We start from the raw sequence: 20,427 nt of genomic DNA on the forward strand, positions 1-20,427 counted from the left end.
GAACTGCATCTCTGAGTTATGGGCAGATGATGGTCTAAGATTTTTTTTTTAAGATTTATTCATATACTTGTTTATATTGGAAAGGCAGATTTTACAAAGAGGGGAGACAGAGAGGAAGATCTTCCATCCACTAATTCACTATCCAAGTGGTCACAACAGCTGGAGCTGAGCCAATCCGAGGCCAGGCACTTCTTTTGGGTCTCCCACACAGGTGCAGGATCCCAAGGCTTTGGACCATCTTCTACTGCTTTCCAGGCCATAAGCAGGGAGCTGGATGGGAAGTGCAGAAGTTGGGACTTGAACTGGTTTCATTGGCGTCCATGTGGGATTTCGGCACTTGCAAGGGCAGAATTACCCAACTAAGCCACTGTGCTGGACCAATGGTGTTAAGAATTTTAAGTGTAAAGAATTTGGATCTTAAGGAACAGGGCCAAAAAGAGAGGTCTGATGCAAAGGGGCATGGTCAATGGCGATTGCAGGCTCGTGTCTCACCATGGGTAAGGGGATTAAAGCCAACTGATTGCCTAAATTTTTACACATAGTTGATATGCTGGCTAGGTGAATTACATAATCCTATCTTTAATCCCCTTACCCATGGTGAGACACGAGCCTGCAATCGCCATTGACCATGCCCCTTTGCATCAGACCTCTCTTTTTGGCCCTGCCCTGGCCATTGCAGAGTGTTATCAGCAGATGGGTGATCTGTTACTCTATCTCTCTGCCTTCAAAATAAGATAGAAAAACCATATATATTAGTTTCCACAAATTTTATGAAATATTCACATATACAAACAGGCATTAGAAACAACAACTGGTACAGCACAGGTACCAATCCTCCATCATGGACAGCCGTCAGTACAGCACACTGTGTAGAGTGTGCACACAGCAGAGTGCAGCTCTAGCTCAAACATCTATGTCACTCAAAGACGAAAAATCCCAGTAGTCTTGTATGTTTGTTCTTTCTCATATTGAAATGTCTGGGTGTATATCTGGTGCAAACAGGTGGATGCGAGTATTAACAAAAGACAAGGCTAACAAAGACGGCAAGATTCTTAAACTAGTCCACAAATCCTGGGTGAATGACTCAGGCTTTAAGGCAGGCATGGACCAGAAAATCACTTGGACATGGCAAGCCATTAATTTCCAGCCTCTGTATCAGATACTGAGCAATGTAGAAAAATTCTGACATTTATTTTCATGAGAGGAAAAAAAAATAAGGCAAGGCTGCTAGGTTTGGATTCCTATTTTCTAAAATTAAGTAATTTGGGGCATTGTAACACTACAGGTTAAGCTGGTAGTTGAAATAAAAGATTTTTTGTTTTAAAGACAGAGTGACAAGAGTAAAAGTGAAATCTTCCATTTGTTGGTTCACTTCTCCAACAGCTACAACGGGGCTGGGGCTGGGCTAGGCTTAAGGGATGAGGGGCTGCATTTCAGGTCACATGAGAGGGTGGAGGAGGAAGGGAAGGGAAGGAGAGGGAGAGACAGAGAGGGATCTTCCATCCACTGGTTTACTCCCAAAAATGGGTCCAAAAAGCCAGGGCAGTACCAAGCTCAAACCAGGGGCCAGGAACTCTATTCTAAGTGTCCCTTGGGATCCTGTACCCATGCGGGAGACCTAGAAGAGGCTCCTGGCTCCTGGTTTCATATTGGCTCAGCTCTGGCCATTGTGGCTGCTTGGGGAGTAAACCAGCAGACAAGAGAGTCTTTCTGTCTCATCTTCTTTCTGTATATCTGCCTTTCCAATAAAAAAAAAAAAAAAAAAAAAAAAAAAAAAAAAACCTGTAAAAAATTATTTTCGAAAACGAGCATCCCTGAGCTATTAGTAAAATCTTGCTTTAAAAATATGTAACAGTTTCCCAACTGTTGAAACTTTATATAACAATGTAAGCACCATGTGGAAATAAAGGGGTTCTTACATTATTTGTGACCACAAAAGCAGACATGCAGTAGAGTTCAGGAGAGACTCTAGAATTCAGAGGGAGTTTAGACACCTGCTGTTACCAATTAGCAAGTTGTATGCCCTTGAACACGAGGCTGCTTTATTTTTTCCTTGGTTTTAAGTAATGCATTTTTAGTACATTTAGGGGATTATTAATTAACACATATATAACTGTTTTATGTCAAAGTGTTTCAAATTCATTATCTATAGTTCCATACAGAATCTTCACTTTACCTACTATTACCAATGGTAAAGAGGTAGGAGGGAGACTCTTCTGATTTTAGTATTTCTTGAAGTTGGATGCATGCTGACTCAGATGGCAAGCAAATAATCCAAAAAGTTTTCAAGTAAGACTGTACATTATTCTGGATCCTTGGCAATTAGCCACTGGAAAAGATCAGGGAAAGAAGAACTTCAGGGGACCTTAGGGCCTTGACCTAAGAGGCAAGAGATCTGACCTGATAAAAACCAAGAAAGGTCAAGTATAGGTTACAATGAGACGTGGCAATGGATTACTACTTCAACATATGACCAAAAATTAAAAAAAAAATTTACAGAAGAAAAATCAAGCAGGTAGCACTGGCAAGAATATAATGAAAAGAGGTGTACTGCAGCTATATCCTCTTAACCTTTTAATAATGCATTTAATAAAGAGTTTCAAATGTGTTCAAGATTCAATTCTATGCTTTTAGTCACAGGGCAAAAAAGGCTAGTGAGGTCAAATAAAGAGCTTTCTCTCACACTAATGCAGCCTCCATGGACTGTAATATTTGCTATTTAATATCATTTTAATAAAGATACTGCGAACAGTATCAGTATACTGAGAAGACATATGGTAGTGATTTAGTTTGGTTAATGTACTTGACAACAGCATTTTAGACACAAGGCTGCTTCACTTACCACTTCTGTTGATGTTTCTGCATGTTCAGAAGTAACATGTTCCTGAAGAGATGTCTCCGTATAGCCCATTTTTCCACAATAGGGACAAGTAAAAGACTGCGGCTGCTCTACAGAGAAAGCTTCCCCACCATAGTACAAATCTGAAAAACAAAGTGCAAATGCTTTGAGAAATAATTATTTTCAGTTTTTATAAAAATGTAGTAATATGATACAATAATGTAAAGAAAAAGGCATGCCTGAAAAACCTGCCAATAACCCCACTATCAAGGAGTGCTTAGGCATCTGTTTACATTTGTAATATTTTTTTTCTAAATATTTATTTATTTTTTTGGAAAGGCAGATATAGAGAAAAGAAGAGAAAGATCTTCCATCTGTTGGTTCACTTCTCAAGTGGCTGCAACAGCCAGAGCTGAGCTGATCTGAAGCCAGGAGGCAGGAGCTTCTTCCAGGTCTCCCACACAGGCGCAGGGTCCCAAGGCTTTGGGCCGTTCTCAACTGCTTTCCCAGGCTACAGGCAGGGAGCTGGATGGGAAGTGGAGCTGCCAGGATTAGAACCGGCGCCCATATGGGATCCTGGCATGTGCCAGGCAAGGATTTTAGCCACTAGGCCACCATGCTGGGCACTGCACTTGTAATATCTTTATTCCTATAAGGATTCTACAGTATTAGCCAAAGTTAATTTCCCAGACTGTTGCTATGGCCTTGAGAGAAAACAAAAACAATTGTCTTCTCCTTATTTAATTCTGAAGCATCACTTACTTCATGTCATGTCTGGCTCTAATTTTATCATAACTTACTTTTTCCTGATTATATTGTGTAAACTGTCATTAACACCAAAGAATCAGGAGAGTGTGCCACGCATAAGGAAACAAATGTTCAGAGGGAAAAGATGAACAAAGTAAGTAAGAGGATTCTTGCTAACTTGGTTTTTTTTAAAAGGCTTATTTTACTTTCACTGAAAAGGCAGACTTACAGAGAGAAGGAAAGACAGGGAAAAAAGATTATTCTGTTGGCTCACTTTTCAAGTGAGCCACAACCGCTGGAGCTGAGCCAATCCAAAGGATGGAGCCAGGAGCTTTCTCCGGGTCTCTCATATGGGTACAAGATCCCACAGCTTTGGTCCAGCCTCTACTGCTTTCCTGGGTTACCAGCAGGGAGCTGAAGCAGAGCAGCTGGGACACAAATTGGTACTTATATGGGATCTCTGTTGCATGAAAGGCGAGGATTTAGCCACTGAACCATTGCAATGGGGTGGGTCCCTTGCGAACTTGGATGAGGTACTACCATTATACACTCTGCCCAACTAGGAAATTAAAGAACCAACCAGTTAAAAGCAGCAAAAGAAAAAGATATTTAGGAATATATTTAATATAATGAATGCAAAACTTACATTCTCTCAAAAAAAATTCAAAGAACATGTAAATAAATAGAACAATATTCCATGTAAATGCAAGTATTGATAGTGATGTTCTCCAAACTTATATACAGATTCAACACAATCCCTATTAAAATCCCAGTGGGCTTTTTCATGGAGACTGAGAAACTGATCCTAGAATTCATATATACTGAAGCAACCTGTAAATACCCAAAATAATCATAAGGAAGAATATAGCTGGGATACAGACACTTCTTACCTTCAAAACTTACTACAAAACCACAGGAATCAAGGCAGTCTAGTACTGGCTGAAGACAGAGATACAGATCAGATTCAGAGCCCAAAATTATACTTTAATTTATGGTCAGCTTTTTTTTCAACAAGTGCCATGCCAATTCATTGCATGAGAAATAATCTTTTTTTTTTTTTAAAGATTTATTTATTTTTACTACAAAGTCAGATATACAGAGAGGAGGAGAGACAGAGAGGAAGATCTTCCGTCCAATGATTCACTCCCCAAGTGAGCGCGATGGCCGGTGCTGTGCCAATCTGATGCCGGGAACCAGGAACCTCTTCTGGGTGTCCCATGCGGGTGCAGGGTCCCAAAGCCTTGGGCCGTCCTCGACTGCTTTCCCAGGCCAGAAGCAGGGAGCTGATGGGAAGCAGAGCTGCTAGGATTATAACCGGCACCCATATGGGATCCCAGCGTGTTCAAGGTGAGGACTTTAGCTGCCAGGCCACGCCTCCGGGGCCGAGAAATAATCTTTTAACAAATGTGTAAATGTGCAAAAGAATGAAGCCAGTCCTCTAACTCATTCCACATATAAAAATTATTATTTGGTTCTAGCTTACCATCATAGTTTGCATTTTATTTTCACTAAATAGAGGTGCATCTTGGAGTAAAAGTTAAAAAACAAGGTCACTGGCTATTCCTGCTCCAAGTCCACCTAACACTAGCCTACCACACACCTTGGTCACCTTCGAGTCTTGTTCATTATCAATCAAGACTGCTTAACCTAATGATTCTTCAGTTTCCACTTGTAAGACTAAAAATTGTCAGGCCTGGCCAGAAGAAAACTCTAAGCGGCTACTCAGACCCACTGCCCTCACTGCTTCTGGTGAATGGGCTGCTGCTCTTCCTACTCCTGCAATCCACTTCACCGCAGCAAGGCAAAGAGGCGGGTAGAGAGGAGGTGGACACAAGGCAACAAAACAAATGAGGGTCTGGTTAATGACACCACTTGTTTAGGTCACACCAACAGGTAAATCACTACTCTGTGGCCCAAGAAAGTGCTACGGTCAGCTAAGAGACTCCATGACTGAAGTTTCACCTCCTATCTCCCATCAGTTCAGGCCCGGACTTGACGCAGGTGTACATGGCTTATTAATATATATATATATATATACATATATATATATGTTTTTTTTTAAAAAAAGATGAGAGAGAGAGAGACAGAGAGACAGAGAGACATACCTTTCATCTGCTGGTTCACTCACCAAATGGTTACAATTGCTAAAATGAGCTAGGTAGAAGTCAGAGGCCAGAAGCTTCACCTGGGTCTCTCATGTGGGCACAGGATCCCAAGAACTTGGGCAATGTACCATTGCTTTCTCAGGTGCATTAGCAGAAAGCTGGACTGGAGGTGGAGCACTTGATACTGGAATGAATTCCCAAATGAGATACCTACACTGCAGGTGGCAATGCCACAGTGCTGTTCCCTAGAAATTAAGTCTAACTGGAACAAGATCTATATAAGTGCTAAAACCATAAAAAGCTTAGATTAACATATAGGCTTAATTCATGAATTAGGCAGTGGTTTTCTATTCATTATACTCAAAATCACAAAAATGGAGAACACAGCTAAATTCAACATTTTTGAACCCAGTATTGTGTTGTAGCACATTAAATCACTGCTTGCAATACTGGTATTCCATGTCAGAGTTCAAGTTCAAGTTCTAGCTATTCTTCCTGTTAATGTGCTTGGGTATGCAGGGAAAAAATGCCCAAGTGAGTGAGACCCTGCCACTCTGAAGAGTTCCAAGTACTTTGGCTTTGACTTGGCATAGCCCAAGCTGTTATCATCATCTGGGGAGTGAACCAGCACATGCAAGATGTCCCTGTCTTTCAAACAAATCAATCGAACAGAAAAAAAACTTCAGCAATATCAAACTTAAAACCTCTTGTGTTTCAAAGTATACAATCTAAAACATGAAAAGAACAATCCACAGGATGAGAGAAAAATTTTGTAAATCATCTAACATCTCTGATAAATAACTTGTATGGAAAACAAAGAATGATTACAATTTAATAATTAAGATGCCTTATCCATCTAAAAAGTGGGCAAGAGATCTAAACAGACATTTCCATAAAGCAGAAATACAGATGGCTAATAAACACAGGAAAGATGCTTAACATCATTGGCTACCAAAGGCATGCATATCAAAATTCCTCAAGATTCCACTTCTCACCCTACTAGCATGGCTATCATCAAAAAGATTGTGACAAACGTCAGCTAGCTAAGGAAATGACAGCAGTAGAGGTCTTTCCTCCCTTGGAGCCTCCTCCTGTCACTATGGCAGAAGACTTTCTCAAATAAATCTTGTTTTGCACACTGAGGAAAGAAAGATGACAGCATGAAATGCAGATCTTACAGTCTGTACTTGTTTTTTATTGAGGCACTGTTCTATTTATCAGTTGTATATATGCTGGGACAGTTTTCATAAACAAGTGAATTGTGATGGGGCAGTTTCTTAGAAGATAAAAGCAAAATCTGCCTTACTTATTTTTAATTTCTACTATTTTTAAAAAGATTTATTTATTTTTATTGCAAAGTCATATGTACAAACAGAGAGGAAGAGAGGAAGATCTTCCGTCTGATGATTCACTCCCCAAGTGACCGCAATGGCCGGTGCTGTGCCCATCCAAAGCCAGGAGCCAGGAAGTTCCTCCAGGTGTCCCATGCAGGTGCAAGGTCCCAAGGCTTTGGGTTGTCCTTGACTGCTATCCCAGGCTACAGGCAGGGAGCTGGATGAGAAGTGGAGCTGCTGGGATTAGAACTGGCATCCATATGGGATCCTGGCGTGTTCAAGGCGAGGACTTTAGCCTCTAGGCCACGCTGCCGGGCCCTATTTTTAAAATTTTAAAAAAGATCTATTTATTGGACCTGACACCATGGCTCAATTATTTAGTCCTTGCATTTCAAGTGCTGGGATCCCATACTGGTGCCAGTTAGCATCCTGGTTGCTCCACTTCCCATCCAGCTCCCTGCCTGTAACTGGGGAAGGCAGCGGAGGATGGCCCAAGGCCTTGGGACCTCGCATTCATGGAGAAGGCTCCGGGCTCCTGGTTTTAGATTGGCTCAATTCTTGCTGTTGCAGAACTGTTGCACTTGGGGAATGAACTAGCAGAGGGAAGATCTCTCTCTCTCTCTCCGTCTCTCCTTCTATCTGTAAATCTGCCTTTCCGATAAAAAATAAATAAATTCCACCCACTGGTTCACTCGCTAAGTGGCCACAATTCCCAGAGCCGAGATGATCTGAAGCCAAGAGCCAGAAGCTTCAGATGAGTTTCAAGCACGGGCGTGGGGGCTCAAGTACTTGAGCCATCCTCCAGTACTTTCCCAGGTAGTAAGCAAGGAGCTACACTGGAAGTGAAGCAGCTGTGACACGAACCAATGCCCATATGGGATGCTAATGCTGCAATCATAAAATTAGTTTGCTAGGCCACCATGCTAATCCCAATTCATTTTACTTTTAATAAATTCTGGACTTTACATATGCCATTGGGAAGTTTTAGAATAGTTGTCTTTACTACTTCACTCAGATATACACACAGTATTTTGAATGTCAACTTATTAAAATTTTCCTCTAATACTTACCAAAATCTACCCTTGTTAGTATGCACTGCATTGGGTGGTCAGTTGTATGCCTTGTTGTCGTTGCACCACTTTCATAACAAGATGCACAAAGATCGTAATCGTAGCAAATTAAACACTTGTATCTGCGACCTCGAAAATTTCCTTTTAAACATGCATCACAGCTGACACCTAAGAAAAAAGAATTGCCTTTAATTAGAAACTGTAAAAAAGACCACTCTCATTTCATTTCATTTCATTTCTGTAAATGTTTAAGATTCTCAATTAACCCCATATTCTTAAAATTTTTTTATTTTAGAGATTTATTTTTATTGGAAAGGCAGATTACAGAGAAGAAGATACAGAGAGAAAGATCTTCCAAACCCTGTTCACTTCCCAAACAGTCAGAGCTGAGCTGAACTGGAGCTTGGAGTCTCTTCTGGGTCTCTCACGTGTGTGCAGGGTCCCACGTGGAGCAGCCAGGACAGGAACTGGTGTCCATGGGATCCTGGCTCTTGCAAGGTGAAGATTTAGTCACTGAGTCATCACACTGGGCCCCGACAGCAGATTTGTTAAACAAAGCTTTTATTTTGTAGCCTCAGAATTGGATCCTGTATTCACGCTCATTAATTTCTATGTAGTCATTGAGTTTCTAAGTATTCACAGATGACTTCTCCCAATCAGAGCACACGATCTCTATACGCCAGAAACTCACAGGTGAGGTGAAGACGGAACAATTTACTGGGCAGTGGCATCAGAGTCTATAAGCCATTCAGAACACTTACAGTGTGCAGACAACAGCAGGCGACTTCTGGCCTCCAAAGATAGCATTACATGCATTTGTAAGAGAAGAATGCCATTTCAAACAACTCAGGGATGAGACATTTACAATGGGATTTCTCATTTCCTTGGAACTTCTGTGACTAATTGTATATAAGCACCTTTCAACTAATTTTTTTTTAATCACTTGAAAAGTGACAGAGAGATGAACAAAAAAGAAAATCTTTAAAGTTACCACTAAATGCTATCTGAGCTAGAAATGGCTCCACATGCATGTGTGGTAAAAGTTCCAGTCATGTAGGGCACGTGACAGCTTCTTCTACTTCAATGGAAAAAGATCTGTCCTAGATTTATATTGGGAACACAATTTCCTCAGCCAACTAAATACTCTGAGCATTTACAGCATCCATTTAGTGCTTAAAACTTAAAAAAGGTAACTCAATAAGCATTTAAATACCGCATGGAGACTAGCAGCAGGTTACTATGCTGCTGCAGAGGGCAGAGGTAGTGTGGGTGGGGGACCAACAGCCTCACACTGACAACTTCATCCTGAGCAGAGCCTGAAGCACTCCTCTTCAGAACACTGAAGTCCCTTTGTTATGTGTTCTCTACACACAGGGCATTCACCCTACGTCCAGCCTCAAAAACCCAACACAGACAAATATTAACTCACTTGCTCCTCTTTTATAGACAAATCAAATTAAAATCTAACAAGTCCTCCAAAGTCCTACCTTCAACTATTAACATCATTTTTCTTTATGTCTGCTCCAATTCCTTCACGGATTTTAAATTGAAGGGACCTACAACAGACATAAAACTGCAGTCAGGACTAGGAATAGCCAAGACAAAACAGAGAATGCTCTGTTTCTATCTGGTTTAGGAGGCATGCCAGCCTACTTTCGGACCTTTTAGGTTGAGCTGACATTGGGATATCCAAGTGGAAAGGCACAGTGACCTTTTAGGTTGATAAATTCTTTGAAATGTTATTCTTTATTCCTCCATTTATAACTATTTCCGGCCACAGCAGGATACTACACAGAAAATTCATCCAAATAACAACATCTAAATAATGACTTTGAAATACAACACTCAAAAAATCAGTTCACTCAAAAATTATTAGAAAAATAATTCAGATCCAGAAATTCTAACAGCAAAGAAACAAATATCAATTGTATCAGCAAGGATCTGAAACCTTTCAGAGCACAAATAGAATCCTGCTTCATTAATATCTGCTTTCCTCATCAAAAGAATGGGGACAAGCATCTGGTGCAGTTGTTAAGATGCCATTTGAGACACTGACATCCCATGCTGGAGTGCCAAGACACAAGTACCAGTTCTGCTGCAGATTCCAGCTTCCTGCCAGTGTGCTTCCTGGGAAACAGCAGGTGATAATTCAAGTAGTTAGGCAACTGTCACCTATGCAGCAGACCTGGAATAAGCTCCTGGCTTCAGCCTGGCTCTAACTATAGTAAGCATTTGGTGAGTGAATCTGTGGACGAAACCAGTGTCATTCAAATGAAGTAGGTACTTAAAAAGAGGGGAGGGAGGCACAGATTTCAATAAAGTGCTTTCTTTGGTTCCTGGCTTCCTACCAGTGCAGACACTGGGAGGTAGCAAGAGCAATGGATCAAGTAACAAGGCACTAACACACATGCCAGAGCTTGGGATTGAATTTCCTACTCCAGCCTGGACTGTTACTTGTCATAGGGAGGCATCTGGATGGATGTGCTCTTTGCTGTGTTGCTCAAGTTTTCTCTGCTTTAAAAAAAAAGGGGAGGGGAGGAGGGGAGATTAGGGGGACTTTTGAGTCCTGGCTCTGGCTCCCAGTTCCAGCTTCCTGCCAGTGCAGATTCTGGGGTTCAGTACTGATGATATGATTTGAAGACTTGGCTCCCAACTTTAGTTCAGTCCTGTGTGGACGTTATCAGTTAAGAGAAACTTTGTCTCTAAAATAATAAAGGAAAACCATGATAATGTCTGTACCAGGGCTATCTTGCTTCACATTTCAAGTATTGCTAGTGATTATTATCATTTCCTACCTTCAAGCCCACTTTTCCATGTTCTGTTCTGCAATGTTGGGCCTAGGAAATGGTTCTCAACTAGGAGCTACTGAAAAGCATCTCTCCATCAGCACCACGTAGCACCATGGCCCCAGTCCAGCCTCCAAGTAGCACTATGGCCCTAGTCCAGCCTCTGCAGGAACTCCTCACTAGGCAACAGTATCCAACTCAGAAGGCAAGGACAAGTTGTATGGAGATGGATGGTGGCCTCTGAGCTCATAAATTTTGCTGACAACTTTCTTTTTTGTAACAGACATGTTCTATATCTGTACTGTCCAGGGTAATAACCATAATTCAAATGCCTTGTCAGCTGCAAGGGCCTAGAAGCAGTGAGATCCAGTAGCAACAAGCAATACCAAGGAGTCCCTATTTTGATGTGCAAACAGTATCCTCGCCAACTCCACTAAAGGAATCAGAGCTCCTTGGAGAAACAGATGGTTCCAGAGGATGGGGCAGGACAAACATATGAACATGTAACATCTAGTTCTAGAACAAACAATCCAGAAATAATAAGGAGAGAAAGACAGGATGGAAGAAACTTGAAGGAATTTCTATGGCCAAACCTGAGATAATCTGAGTGGGAAAGTATGTAATGTAACTCATACCTTGTAACAACTAAGGCAGGAATTCATGACTCCATAACAATATAAATGATCAAGTTTAAAAAGTTAAGTAGAGGGCCCGGCGGCGTAGCCTAGCGGCTAAAGTCCTCGCCTTGAAAGCCCCAGGATCCCATATGGGCGCCAGTTCTAATCCTGGCAGCTCCACTTCCCATCCAGATCCCTGTTTGTGGCCTGGGAAAGCAGTCGAGGATGGCCCAATGCATTGGGACAACACTGCACCCGCGTGGGAGACCCAGAAGAGGTTCCTGGTTCCCGGCTTCGGATCAGCACGCATCGGCCCATTGTGGCTCACTTGGGGAGTGAATCATCGGACGGAAGATCTTCCTCTCTGTCTCTCCTCCTCTGTGTATATCTGGCTGTAATAAAATGAATAAATCTTTAAAAAAAAAAGTTAAGTAGAGAGGCCAGTACAGTGGCAAGCAAGCTAATGGTGCTGGCATTTCACATGGGCTCTGGTTTGAGTCCTGGCTGCTCCACTTCCAATCCAGCTCCCTGCTAATAGTCTGGGAAACCAGCAGGGAAAGATCCAAGTCTTTGGGCACGTGCACCCATGTGGGAGACCCAGAAGCTCCTGGATCTTGATGTTGGATTAGATCAGCTCCAGCTGTTAAAGCCATTTGGGGAGTAAACCAGAGGATGCACTTTTCTGTATCTCCTTCTCTGTAACTCTGCCTTTCAAATAAAAATAAATAAGTTCATTTTAAAAAACCAGGCAGAATAAACAAGAAAAAACCCTTCTTTTGCTAGATATATTAACTAGAACTTAGTTTCAGCTTCTGCTTCTCCAGTACTGGAACTTCAGTGTCCCATAGGGTAGCTACAAGCCAAATGTGACTACTTAAAGAGGTATCGATCTTCTTGCTCTGTACCTGGAAAACACCAGAAGACAGCTCAACTCCTTGGGCTCCATGCTGGAGACCTTCGCAGAGTTGCAGGCTCCTGGTCTGGCCCAGCTTTGGCGACTAACAGTCATTTGGGGAGCAACCCAGTGAATTAAAGGTCTCTTTGTCCTGCAACACCTTCCCTGTCTCTCCTTAACTATGCCTTTCAAACAAACATATACCTCTTTAATGGTGCAGAGGGTTAAGCTTCTGGTTGTGATGCTGACATCCCATGAGTGCTAATTTGAGTCCCAAAAATCACTCCCCTTCCAGTCTAGTTCTCTGCTAACGCACCCTGGAAAAGCAACAGAGGACGAGCCAAGTGCTTGGGCCACTGCACTTTTGTGGGAGACCTGGAAAAAGTTTCTGGCTTTGTTCTGGCCTATCCCTGTTCACCGCTGCCATTCAGGAAGTGAACTAATGGTTGGAAGATCTTTCTTCCAACTCTGTTTTTCAACCAAATAAATCTTAAAAATCACTTCTGAGAAGACATGACACAAAGCAGAGAGTGTCAGAGACAGAAAATAGAACAGAGAAAATAATTGGAACATTAGGAAATTCACTATCTTGAAAATGAAAAATTGGAGGGAAGGAAATTAACAGAAAATCTCAACAAACATTTTGAGTAAAAATAGGCTGACAATGTTCACAAAATCCTCAACATAATAAAAAGGTTATATACCAATGTCATAAAAAGGTAATATATCAAGTTTCAAAGAGGGCTGGGCTATTTGCCTGGTGACTATGATACTTGCAGGGCTCAATGTGATGGCTCAGTGGCTATGTCCTCATCTTGCATGCACCGGGATCCCATGAGGCACTGGTTCCTATCCTGACTGCTCCATTTCCCATCCAGCTCCCTGCTTATGGCCTGGGAAAGCAGTCAAGCACAGTCCAAAGCCTTGGGACCTTGTACCCACATGGGAGACCCGGAAGAAGCTGCCAACTCCTGGCTCCAGATCAACTCAGGTCCAGCTGTTGCGGTTACTTGGGGTGTGAACCATGGGATGGAAGATCTTTCTTTCTGCCTGTTCTTCTCTCTATAAACCTGCCTTTCTTATAAAAATAAATAAATCTTTGTTTCTTAAAAAAAAAAAGTTAACCTGCAAATTATTGGACCTAGCTCTGGATCTTTTTTTTTTTCCAAAGGTTTATTTATTGTTATTGCAAAGTCAGACATATATAGAGGAGAGACAGAGAAGAAGATCTTCCATCCAATGATTCACTCCCTAAGTGGCCACAACGGCCGGAGCTTAGCCAATTCGGCTGTACTCCACTGCTTTCCCAAGCCACAAGCAGGGGCAGCCAGGATTAGCTGGTGGCCATATGGGATCCTGGCGAGGACTTAGCTGCTAGGCTATCGCGCTGGGCCCACCTAGCTCTGGATCTTAGCTCCAGTGTTCTGATGTGGTGCTCCCTGGGAGAAGTGGTTGGGTCTCTGCCACTCACTTGCATCGGAGACCTGTACCGAGTTTCTGGCTTCTGGTTTTGGCTTCACTCAACGTTGGCCGTAGCAGGCATCTGGCGAATAAACTACAACACGGAGCTCTCTGCCTATTACTTGTTTTAAAGACTTATTTACTTTTTATCTGAAAGGTAGAGAAAGATGAAGAGATAGAGTTCTTCCATCTACTGTTTCAATCTCTAAATGACCGGCACAGCTCCAGCTAGGCTGATCCAAAGTGGGAGCCAGAAGCTTCTTCTACTTCTCCCACATAGGTAAAGGGGGCTGAAGATCTTGGGCCATTTTCCACTGCTTTTCCAGACACATTAGCAGGGATCTTGACTGGAAAGGGAACAGCCATTTGGGACTCAAACTGGTGCTTATATGGGATGCTGGCACTGTTGAAGTCTGCAGCTTAGTTGGCTATGCTACAGACCCTCCTCCCACTGACACTTGCTTTTGAAAGTATTTCTGCATATTTCACTGAACACTGGTACCATTTAAATTGGAGGTCAAAGGAAATTAATATTTATGCTGGATTTTGAAAATCAGAATGTAAAGAGCAAATCTAACTGAAACAGATCAACTCTAGGAAAATAGCAATCTTGACTATGTAATCACATTAGAAACAGTTTACTTTACCAGTTTCAGGTATCCCCAGACTTCCATTAGGTGGTGTGAGAAACCGCTCATGTCTTAGGAGGTTAACATCTTAAGGGGCATTTTATAACTCCGTGGTGGCTATTTTCGGTCCTTACAATGCTTGGTGACCCTTCTGCCATTTGTTAGGACAAACTACCAAAAAAGCCATGCTTTATGCAATGCACAGAAAATCCAGCAGTGAATGGTCTGGCATCACAAAAGAATTTCCCCCTCAAACATTCAAAAAGGAAACAAGAAAACCCACAAAAGAACAATAACAACAAAAACAAAACAAACTAGTAATAAGAAAACCTAACTTTAAAAAACTCACTATATTAAATTCCATTTTCTCATAAATATAAAATAGTATTAATTCTAATAAAGACTATTTTCCAACCATGTCACTGCGATGGTTAATTTCACATGTCAACTTGACTAGATTAAGGGATACCTAGGTAACATGGAAAGCATTCCTCCTGAGTGCGTCTTCCAGGAGACTGGGTGTGAATCAGTGCATCAAGTGGGGAAGACCTCCCCGCCCCTCCACGCAGGTGGGCACCATCTAATCAGCTAGGAGCCTGGATGGAACAATAAAGCAGAAAAGAATCTCTCAGTGTTTCTCACTGCCTTAGACTAAGACTCACTCCATCAGCTTCCAAGGTACAGAGACTTCCGTTACTGGAACCTTACATCTATCTCCCCGTTACAAAGAGCCTGCCCTGGCAAAGTTTGGTCACCATAATTGTATCAGCCAATTCCCTGAATAAAATCCTTTTCATCTTTCTCTTTACACACATCCTATTGGTTCTTTCTAGAATTTAAAACAGCCACTGTCCCATTTTAAGAATAGACTGCTTTGCTTCATTTAGAACTTCACCAAAGACGGTAGCATTTCAAAAAATCTGACGACAAAGCTGTTTCCAGTAGCTGAGTTCCAGCACAACATTTCCATACAAACTGTTTTTATAACTATTCCTTTTAAATATACAACAGAGGTATTTGGTAAACAAATTTCTACACAACACTAAACTAGTAGGAACCTATGAACTGGGATTTTCACTAAATTTTATCAACAAAAGCATTCCATATCAAAGTCATCCTACTTACGATTTTTTAGACTGAATTATATAAATGAATTACTGTCTTTTACATTCCAATACTAGCATTATTCTAGTGTCCACAGCACAGCTGTTACTGTCTGTCTCATTCCCATCCATCCCATTAGCAGGCACCTGGATCTAAAGTGCAGCAGTCAGGACATGAACTGGTGCACATAAGAGGTGACAGTGCTGCATGCAGGTCGCAGTTTAATTTTTTTTTTTTAAAGACTTATTTATTTTTATTACAAAGTCAGATATACAGAGAGGAGGAGAGACGGAGAGGAAGATCTTCCATCCAATGACTCACTCCCCAAGTGAGCGCAACGGCCAGTGCTGCGCCAATCTGAAGCCAGGAACCAGGAACCTCTTCCAGGTCTCTCACGTGGGTGCAGGGTTCCAAAGCCTTGGGCCGTCCTCGACTGCTTTCCCAGGCAACAAGCAGGGAGCTGATGGGAAGCAGAGCTGCCGGGATTAGAACCGGTGCCCATATGGGATCCCGGCGTGTTCAAGGCGAGGACTTTAGCTGCTAGGCCATGCCACCGGGCCCATGCAGTTTAATTTCTTTAGGCTACAACACTGGCCCCTAGATACTTAAAAAAAAAGTCAGACTCACTGGATGACAATGTGATACTACTTTTATTTCTCCTTGTTAACAGTCTGTAATCTGTCATAAATTAACACTGCAATAAAGATTATTTCCTTTAGGGCCAGCTCTGTGGCAGAGCAGTTTAAGCCAACAACTGTGACACCAGAATCCCAGGTTGGAGCACTGGTTTGAGTCCTGGTTGCTCTGTCTGCAAAACAGCTCTTTCCTAATGTGTCTGTAAAAGCAGTGACAGATGGCCCAAGGGCCTTGACCCCTGCTACCTACATTGGAGGCTCATTTGGATTTCCTAGCTCCCAGCTTCAGTTTCGTAAGATCCCAGCTATTCTGGACAGTTGGGAAGTAAATTAAATTTCTTATGGAAGATCTTTCTCTCTCTTTCTCTCTCTCCCACTGCCCCATTTCTGTTATCCCATCCCATCCCTATTACATTATAAATGAAATAAATCTTTAAAAAAAGGGGGGGATTTAATATTCCTAAGAACTGCAACAATTGCAAAGAAACAAGCAGTTCTATGAGGGGAAAGAAAAAGTACAACAGGGCCCGGCGGCGTGCCCTAGCGGCTAAAGTCCTCGCCTTGAAAGCCCCGGGATCCCATATGGGCGCCGGTTCTAATCCCGGCAACTCCACTTCCCATCCAGCTCCCTGCTTGTGGCCTGGGAAAGCAGTTGAGGACGGCCCAATGCATTGGGACACTGCACCCGCGTGGGAGACCCGGAAGAGGTTCCAGGTTCCCGGCTTCGGATCGGCGTGCATCGGCCCGTTGCGGCTCACTTGGGGAGTGAATCATCGGACGGAAGATCTTCGCTCTCTGTCTCTCCTCTGTATATATCTGGCTGTAATAAAATGAATAAATCTTTAAAAAAAAAAAAAAAAGAAAAAGTACAACAAAAATTTTAAAATGAAAATTAAATTGTGTATCTAGCCTATGACCCAACACTTAAAAAAAAAAAGATAAAGCCCAGTATTTGCTCTTGGTACATTCCTGAAAGATGATAATCATTGTTACTTTTGAGGGCTTTTTCCTTAGCAAACTGTTCATTGTCTGCATGTCTCCCTTGCTGTGTTTTCTTTTTTTGTTTATTTTTTTTTTTATTGCAGCCAGATATACACAGAGGAGGAGAGACAGAGAGGAAGATCTTCCATCCGATGATTCACTCCCCAAGTGAGCCGCGCAACGGGCCGATGCGTGCCGATCCGAAGCCGGGAACCAGGAACCTCTTCTGGGTCTCCCACGCGGGTGCAGTGTTGTCCCAATGCATTGGGCCGTCCTCAACTGCTTTCCCAGGCCACAAGCAGGGAGCTGGATGGGAAGTGGAGCTGCCAGGATTAGAACCGGCGCCCATATGGGATCCCGGGGCGTTCAAGGCGAGGACTTTAGCCGCTGGGTCACGCCGCCGGGATCCCCTTGCTGTGTTTTCTACATCTATTCTACCCAGGCAAGCCCTTTCTCTAACAAAGCTTACTTAAACCTATTTGCTTAGGGCCTGGTCCACTGGCATAGTGGGCGAGGCTCCCACATCCCATATGGGTATTAGTTCCAATTCCAGCTGCTCCAATTCCGACTCAGCTCCCTGCTTACATCCTGGGAGAGCAGTAACAAATGGCAGGTTCTTGGGGCCCTACATCCATTTGGAAGACCGGGGGAAAGTTCCTGGCTCTGAACCAGCTTAGCTCGGGCTGTGTGGCCATTTGGGGAGTGAGCCAATATTTGGAAGATCTCTCTTTGTGTCTGTGACTATGCCTTTCAAGAAAGTAAAATGAATCCTAGGGGAAAACACACACACAGCACTCTTCTTAGCCTTGTGGCTTTTGTCTGAACTCTGAAGTACAGATCGTCAGAAAAGGATGAGACTCTTCATAGCTCTCACCACCCTATTATTTTAAGTAGGTAAGTCTTACATCTGTATATTACACTTTCTTTCCCCACTAAGATGCAAATTCCTGAAGGGCAAAGACCACACCTTGTAAAACAAAATATACCTTATATATTATGAGCTCTCAAATCATCAGAGGACTAAGTATGTGAAGTAATACAAATATTAGTTTAACTATTCCACAATGCATACATATTTCAAAATATAAATATACAAAATTTATTTGACAACTTAAATACAGATGTATACAAAAAGATCTTTAAAAAACTACATGTGAGATAGTTAGGACAATGGACACTTATTTTCTATGCCAAGATAAAGATGATGACAACTAGTTTGATCCCAGGTTTTGGCATCCAAAAAAAAAAAAAAAAAAAGATGACAGTTACTAATAGTGAAAACAATGAATGCTTACCGTATGTTAGGTACTACCATAAACATTTTTTTCGTATCAACCACCAAGCACAATCACCTTCTATAGTTTATTAGTAATGCCTATTTATGCTCATTTCATGAAATAAGACAAACAAGAAACACTATCTAAGGTCAGTATATAGGTGACTAAGCTGGGTGTGAATCCAAGCAGCCTGGCTCCAGTATCTGAGAAAAGAGCAAATAGGAATACTTCACTCAGACTGGCATCTGGGTCTCAGGGCATGCATGAACGAATCATTTCTTTCAGAGCCTTTAGGCTGGGGTCTAGAGACCGAAGGAGTCATGAAGTCGGATTCTAGCCCCACTGCACCCCCAGTGCTTAGTACGACTCAGCCTTTCTAGACCACAGCTGGAGGCAGAGAGTATGAGGGAGAGAGGGGAAGCTGCTGGGGCTGATTTCCTACAGCACAAAAAGGTCCATTATCATCCTCTTGATTTTATTGGAGAGAAAAGGACTAAAATAAATCAATTCATTATCCAGCTGCCAAGCTGGCCTAAATCACAGTAAGCACACCAGGTCTGGATGTGCACTGCTGTAGCACTGGCACAGAAAACTCAGCGGGCTGATCCCCACCTCCAGCCACCAAGGTGAAGTTACCAAATAAACAGTCTAGGGGACTCAAGTCCAACAAACTGGAAAGCAGGGTAATGTAACCATGTGAAGTCTTGACTTCAAGATTCAGCATGGGGTCAGCACTGTGGCACGGGAAGCTAAGCCTCTGCATCTCCAAGTATCAACTGTTCAACTTCTGACCAGTTTTCTGCTTATGACCTAGCAAAGCAGAGGAGAGAGACCCAAGTCCTTGGACTCCTGCACCCATATGGGAGACCTGGAAGAAGCTCCTGTCCCCTGGCTACGGATCAGCCCAGTCATGGCTGCAGTGACCACTTAGGGAGTGAATCAATGGACTGAATATCTCTCAATCTCTGTAACTCTGCGTTTCAAATAAAAATAACATAAATCTTAAAACACATACACACAAAAACCAGCAATGTATTGTTTCATTTGTGCTCAACCACCAAATTCCTGTCTGTTCAGCAACTGGCCTACATTTCTCTACTTGACAGATCTGAAACAAATAAGACTTGATTTCCATCTTGAGTAGGCCTTTCCCCACCTCCTGCTTCCCCCACCCTTAGTAAATGGCTCCTTATTCCCCACCTGTTTTCCGAGTGATGACCTGGTCGTCACTCGGCTAAAACTCTCATCCTGTCATACCTTTATACTAGTCCAAGGCACCTTCATTTTTTCCCTAAAGCCTTTAATCAACTGGGTTCACCACCTTCCGTTCTTTAACTTCACTTCATTCTGCAGCTAGAATGATTTCTTAAATACGAATCAGGTTAAGTTACTTATTAAATTCAAATTCCTTATTCTACTCCATACAACATAGATCCATCCTATTCATCTTTTCGGCCTCTCCTTTGCCTCGTTAGGTCCCAACTGCCCTGTTACTCCTCCAACAATCTACCTTCCTCCAACTCCATTGTTTTTCTTCTTTATGGAGTCTTCAGCCCAAGGACTCTTCCTCTGAAATGCCTTCTCTTCTCTAAAATAGCCATAAAGATCACTCATCTACTTTCTATTGAGAATCCTTATTTTCTCTCTGCTTTATTTCTTCAGAATATTTATCATCCAAAATTCTGTTGTGTTTCATTTTTGCCCTCTGTCTCTACTAAGATTTGCCTTTCATAATGGGAATTTATCTTTCACTGCCCTATTTCCAGCTTCAGTAACAGTGTCTGGCACAGTATCTGAATGAATGAATTTCCTAGTCTCTGCCTTGGGTCAAACCCTATGCTAGGTGCCAGGGACCTCCAGCTGTTGTTGTCATCACTCATTCCCTTCACAGCCAAATCTTTGGGTAGTGTTCCTGATTTCCTACATTTATCAAAATTTAACACACTA

General features: G+C 42.3%; 1 protein-coding gene across 2 annotated transcripts in view; it reads right to left on the minus strand.

The window, feature by feature from the left end:
* KCMF1 (potassium channel modulatory factor 1) overlaps positions 1 to 20,427 on the minus strand; it is a 53,403-nt gene that overhangs the window by 12,847 nt on the left and 20,129 nt on the right. Inside the window, exons 2-4 of one of the 2 annotated variants that reach the window (XM_058667695.1) lie at positions 9,583 to 9,651; positions 8,096 to 8,263; positions 2,843 to 2,982 (exon numbers count right to left, since the gene is read on the minus strand). In XM_058667695.1, the coding sequence (XP_058523678.1) occupies positions 2,843 to 2,982; positions 8,096 to 8,263; positions 9,583 to 9,601 (327 nt within the window). In that variant the 5' untranslated portion in view covers positions 9,602 to 9,651. The remainder of the gene's footprint in view (positions 1 to 2,842; positions 2,983 to 8,095; positions 8,264 to 9,582; positions 9,652 to 20,427) is intronic. The other variant, XM_058667696.1, reaches the window with a different exon arrangement.

This window comes from Ochotona princeps, chromosome 8 (genome assembly GCF_030435755.1).
Source record: "Ochotona princeps isolate mOchPri1 chromosome 8, mOchPri1.hap1, whole genome shotgun sequence".
NCBI classification, from domain to species: domain Eukaryota; kingdom Metazoa; phylum Chordata; class Mammalia; order Lagomorpha; family Ochotonidae; genus Ochotona; species Ochotona princeps.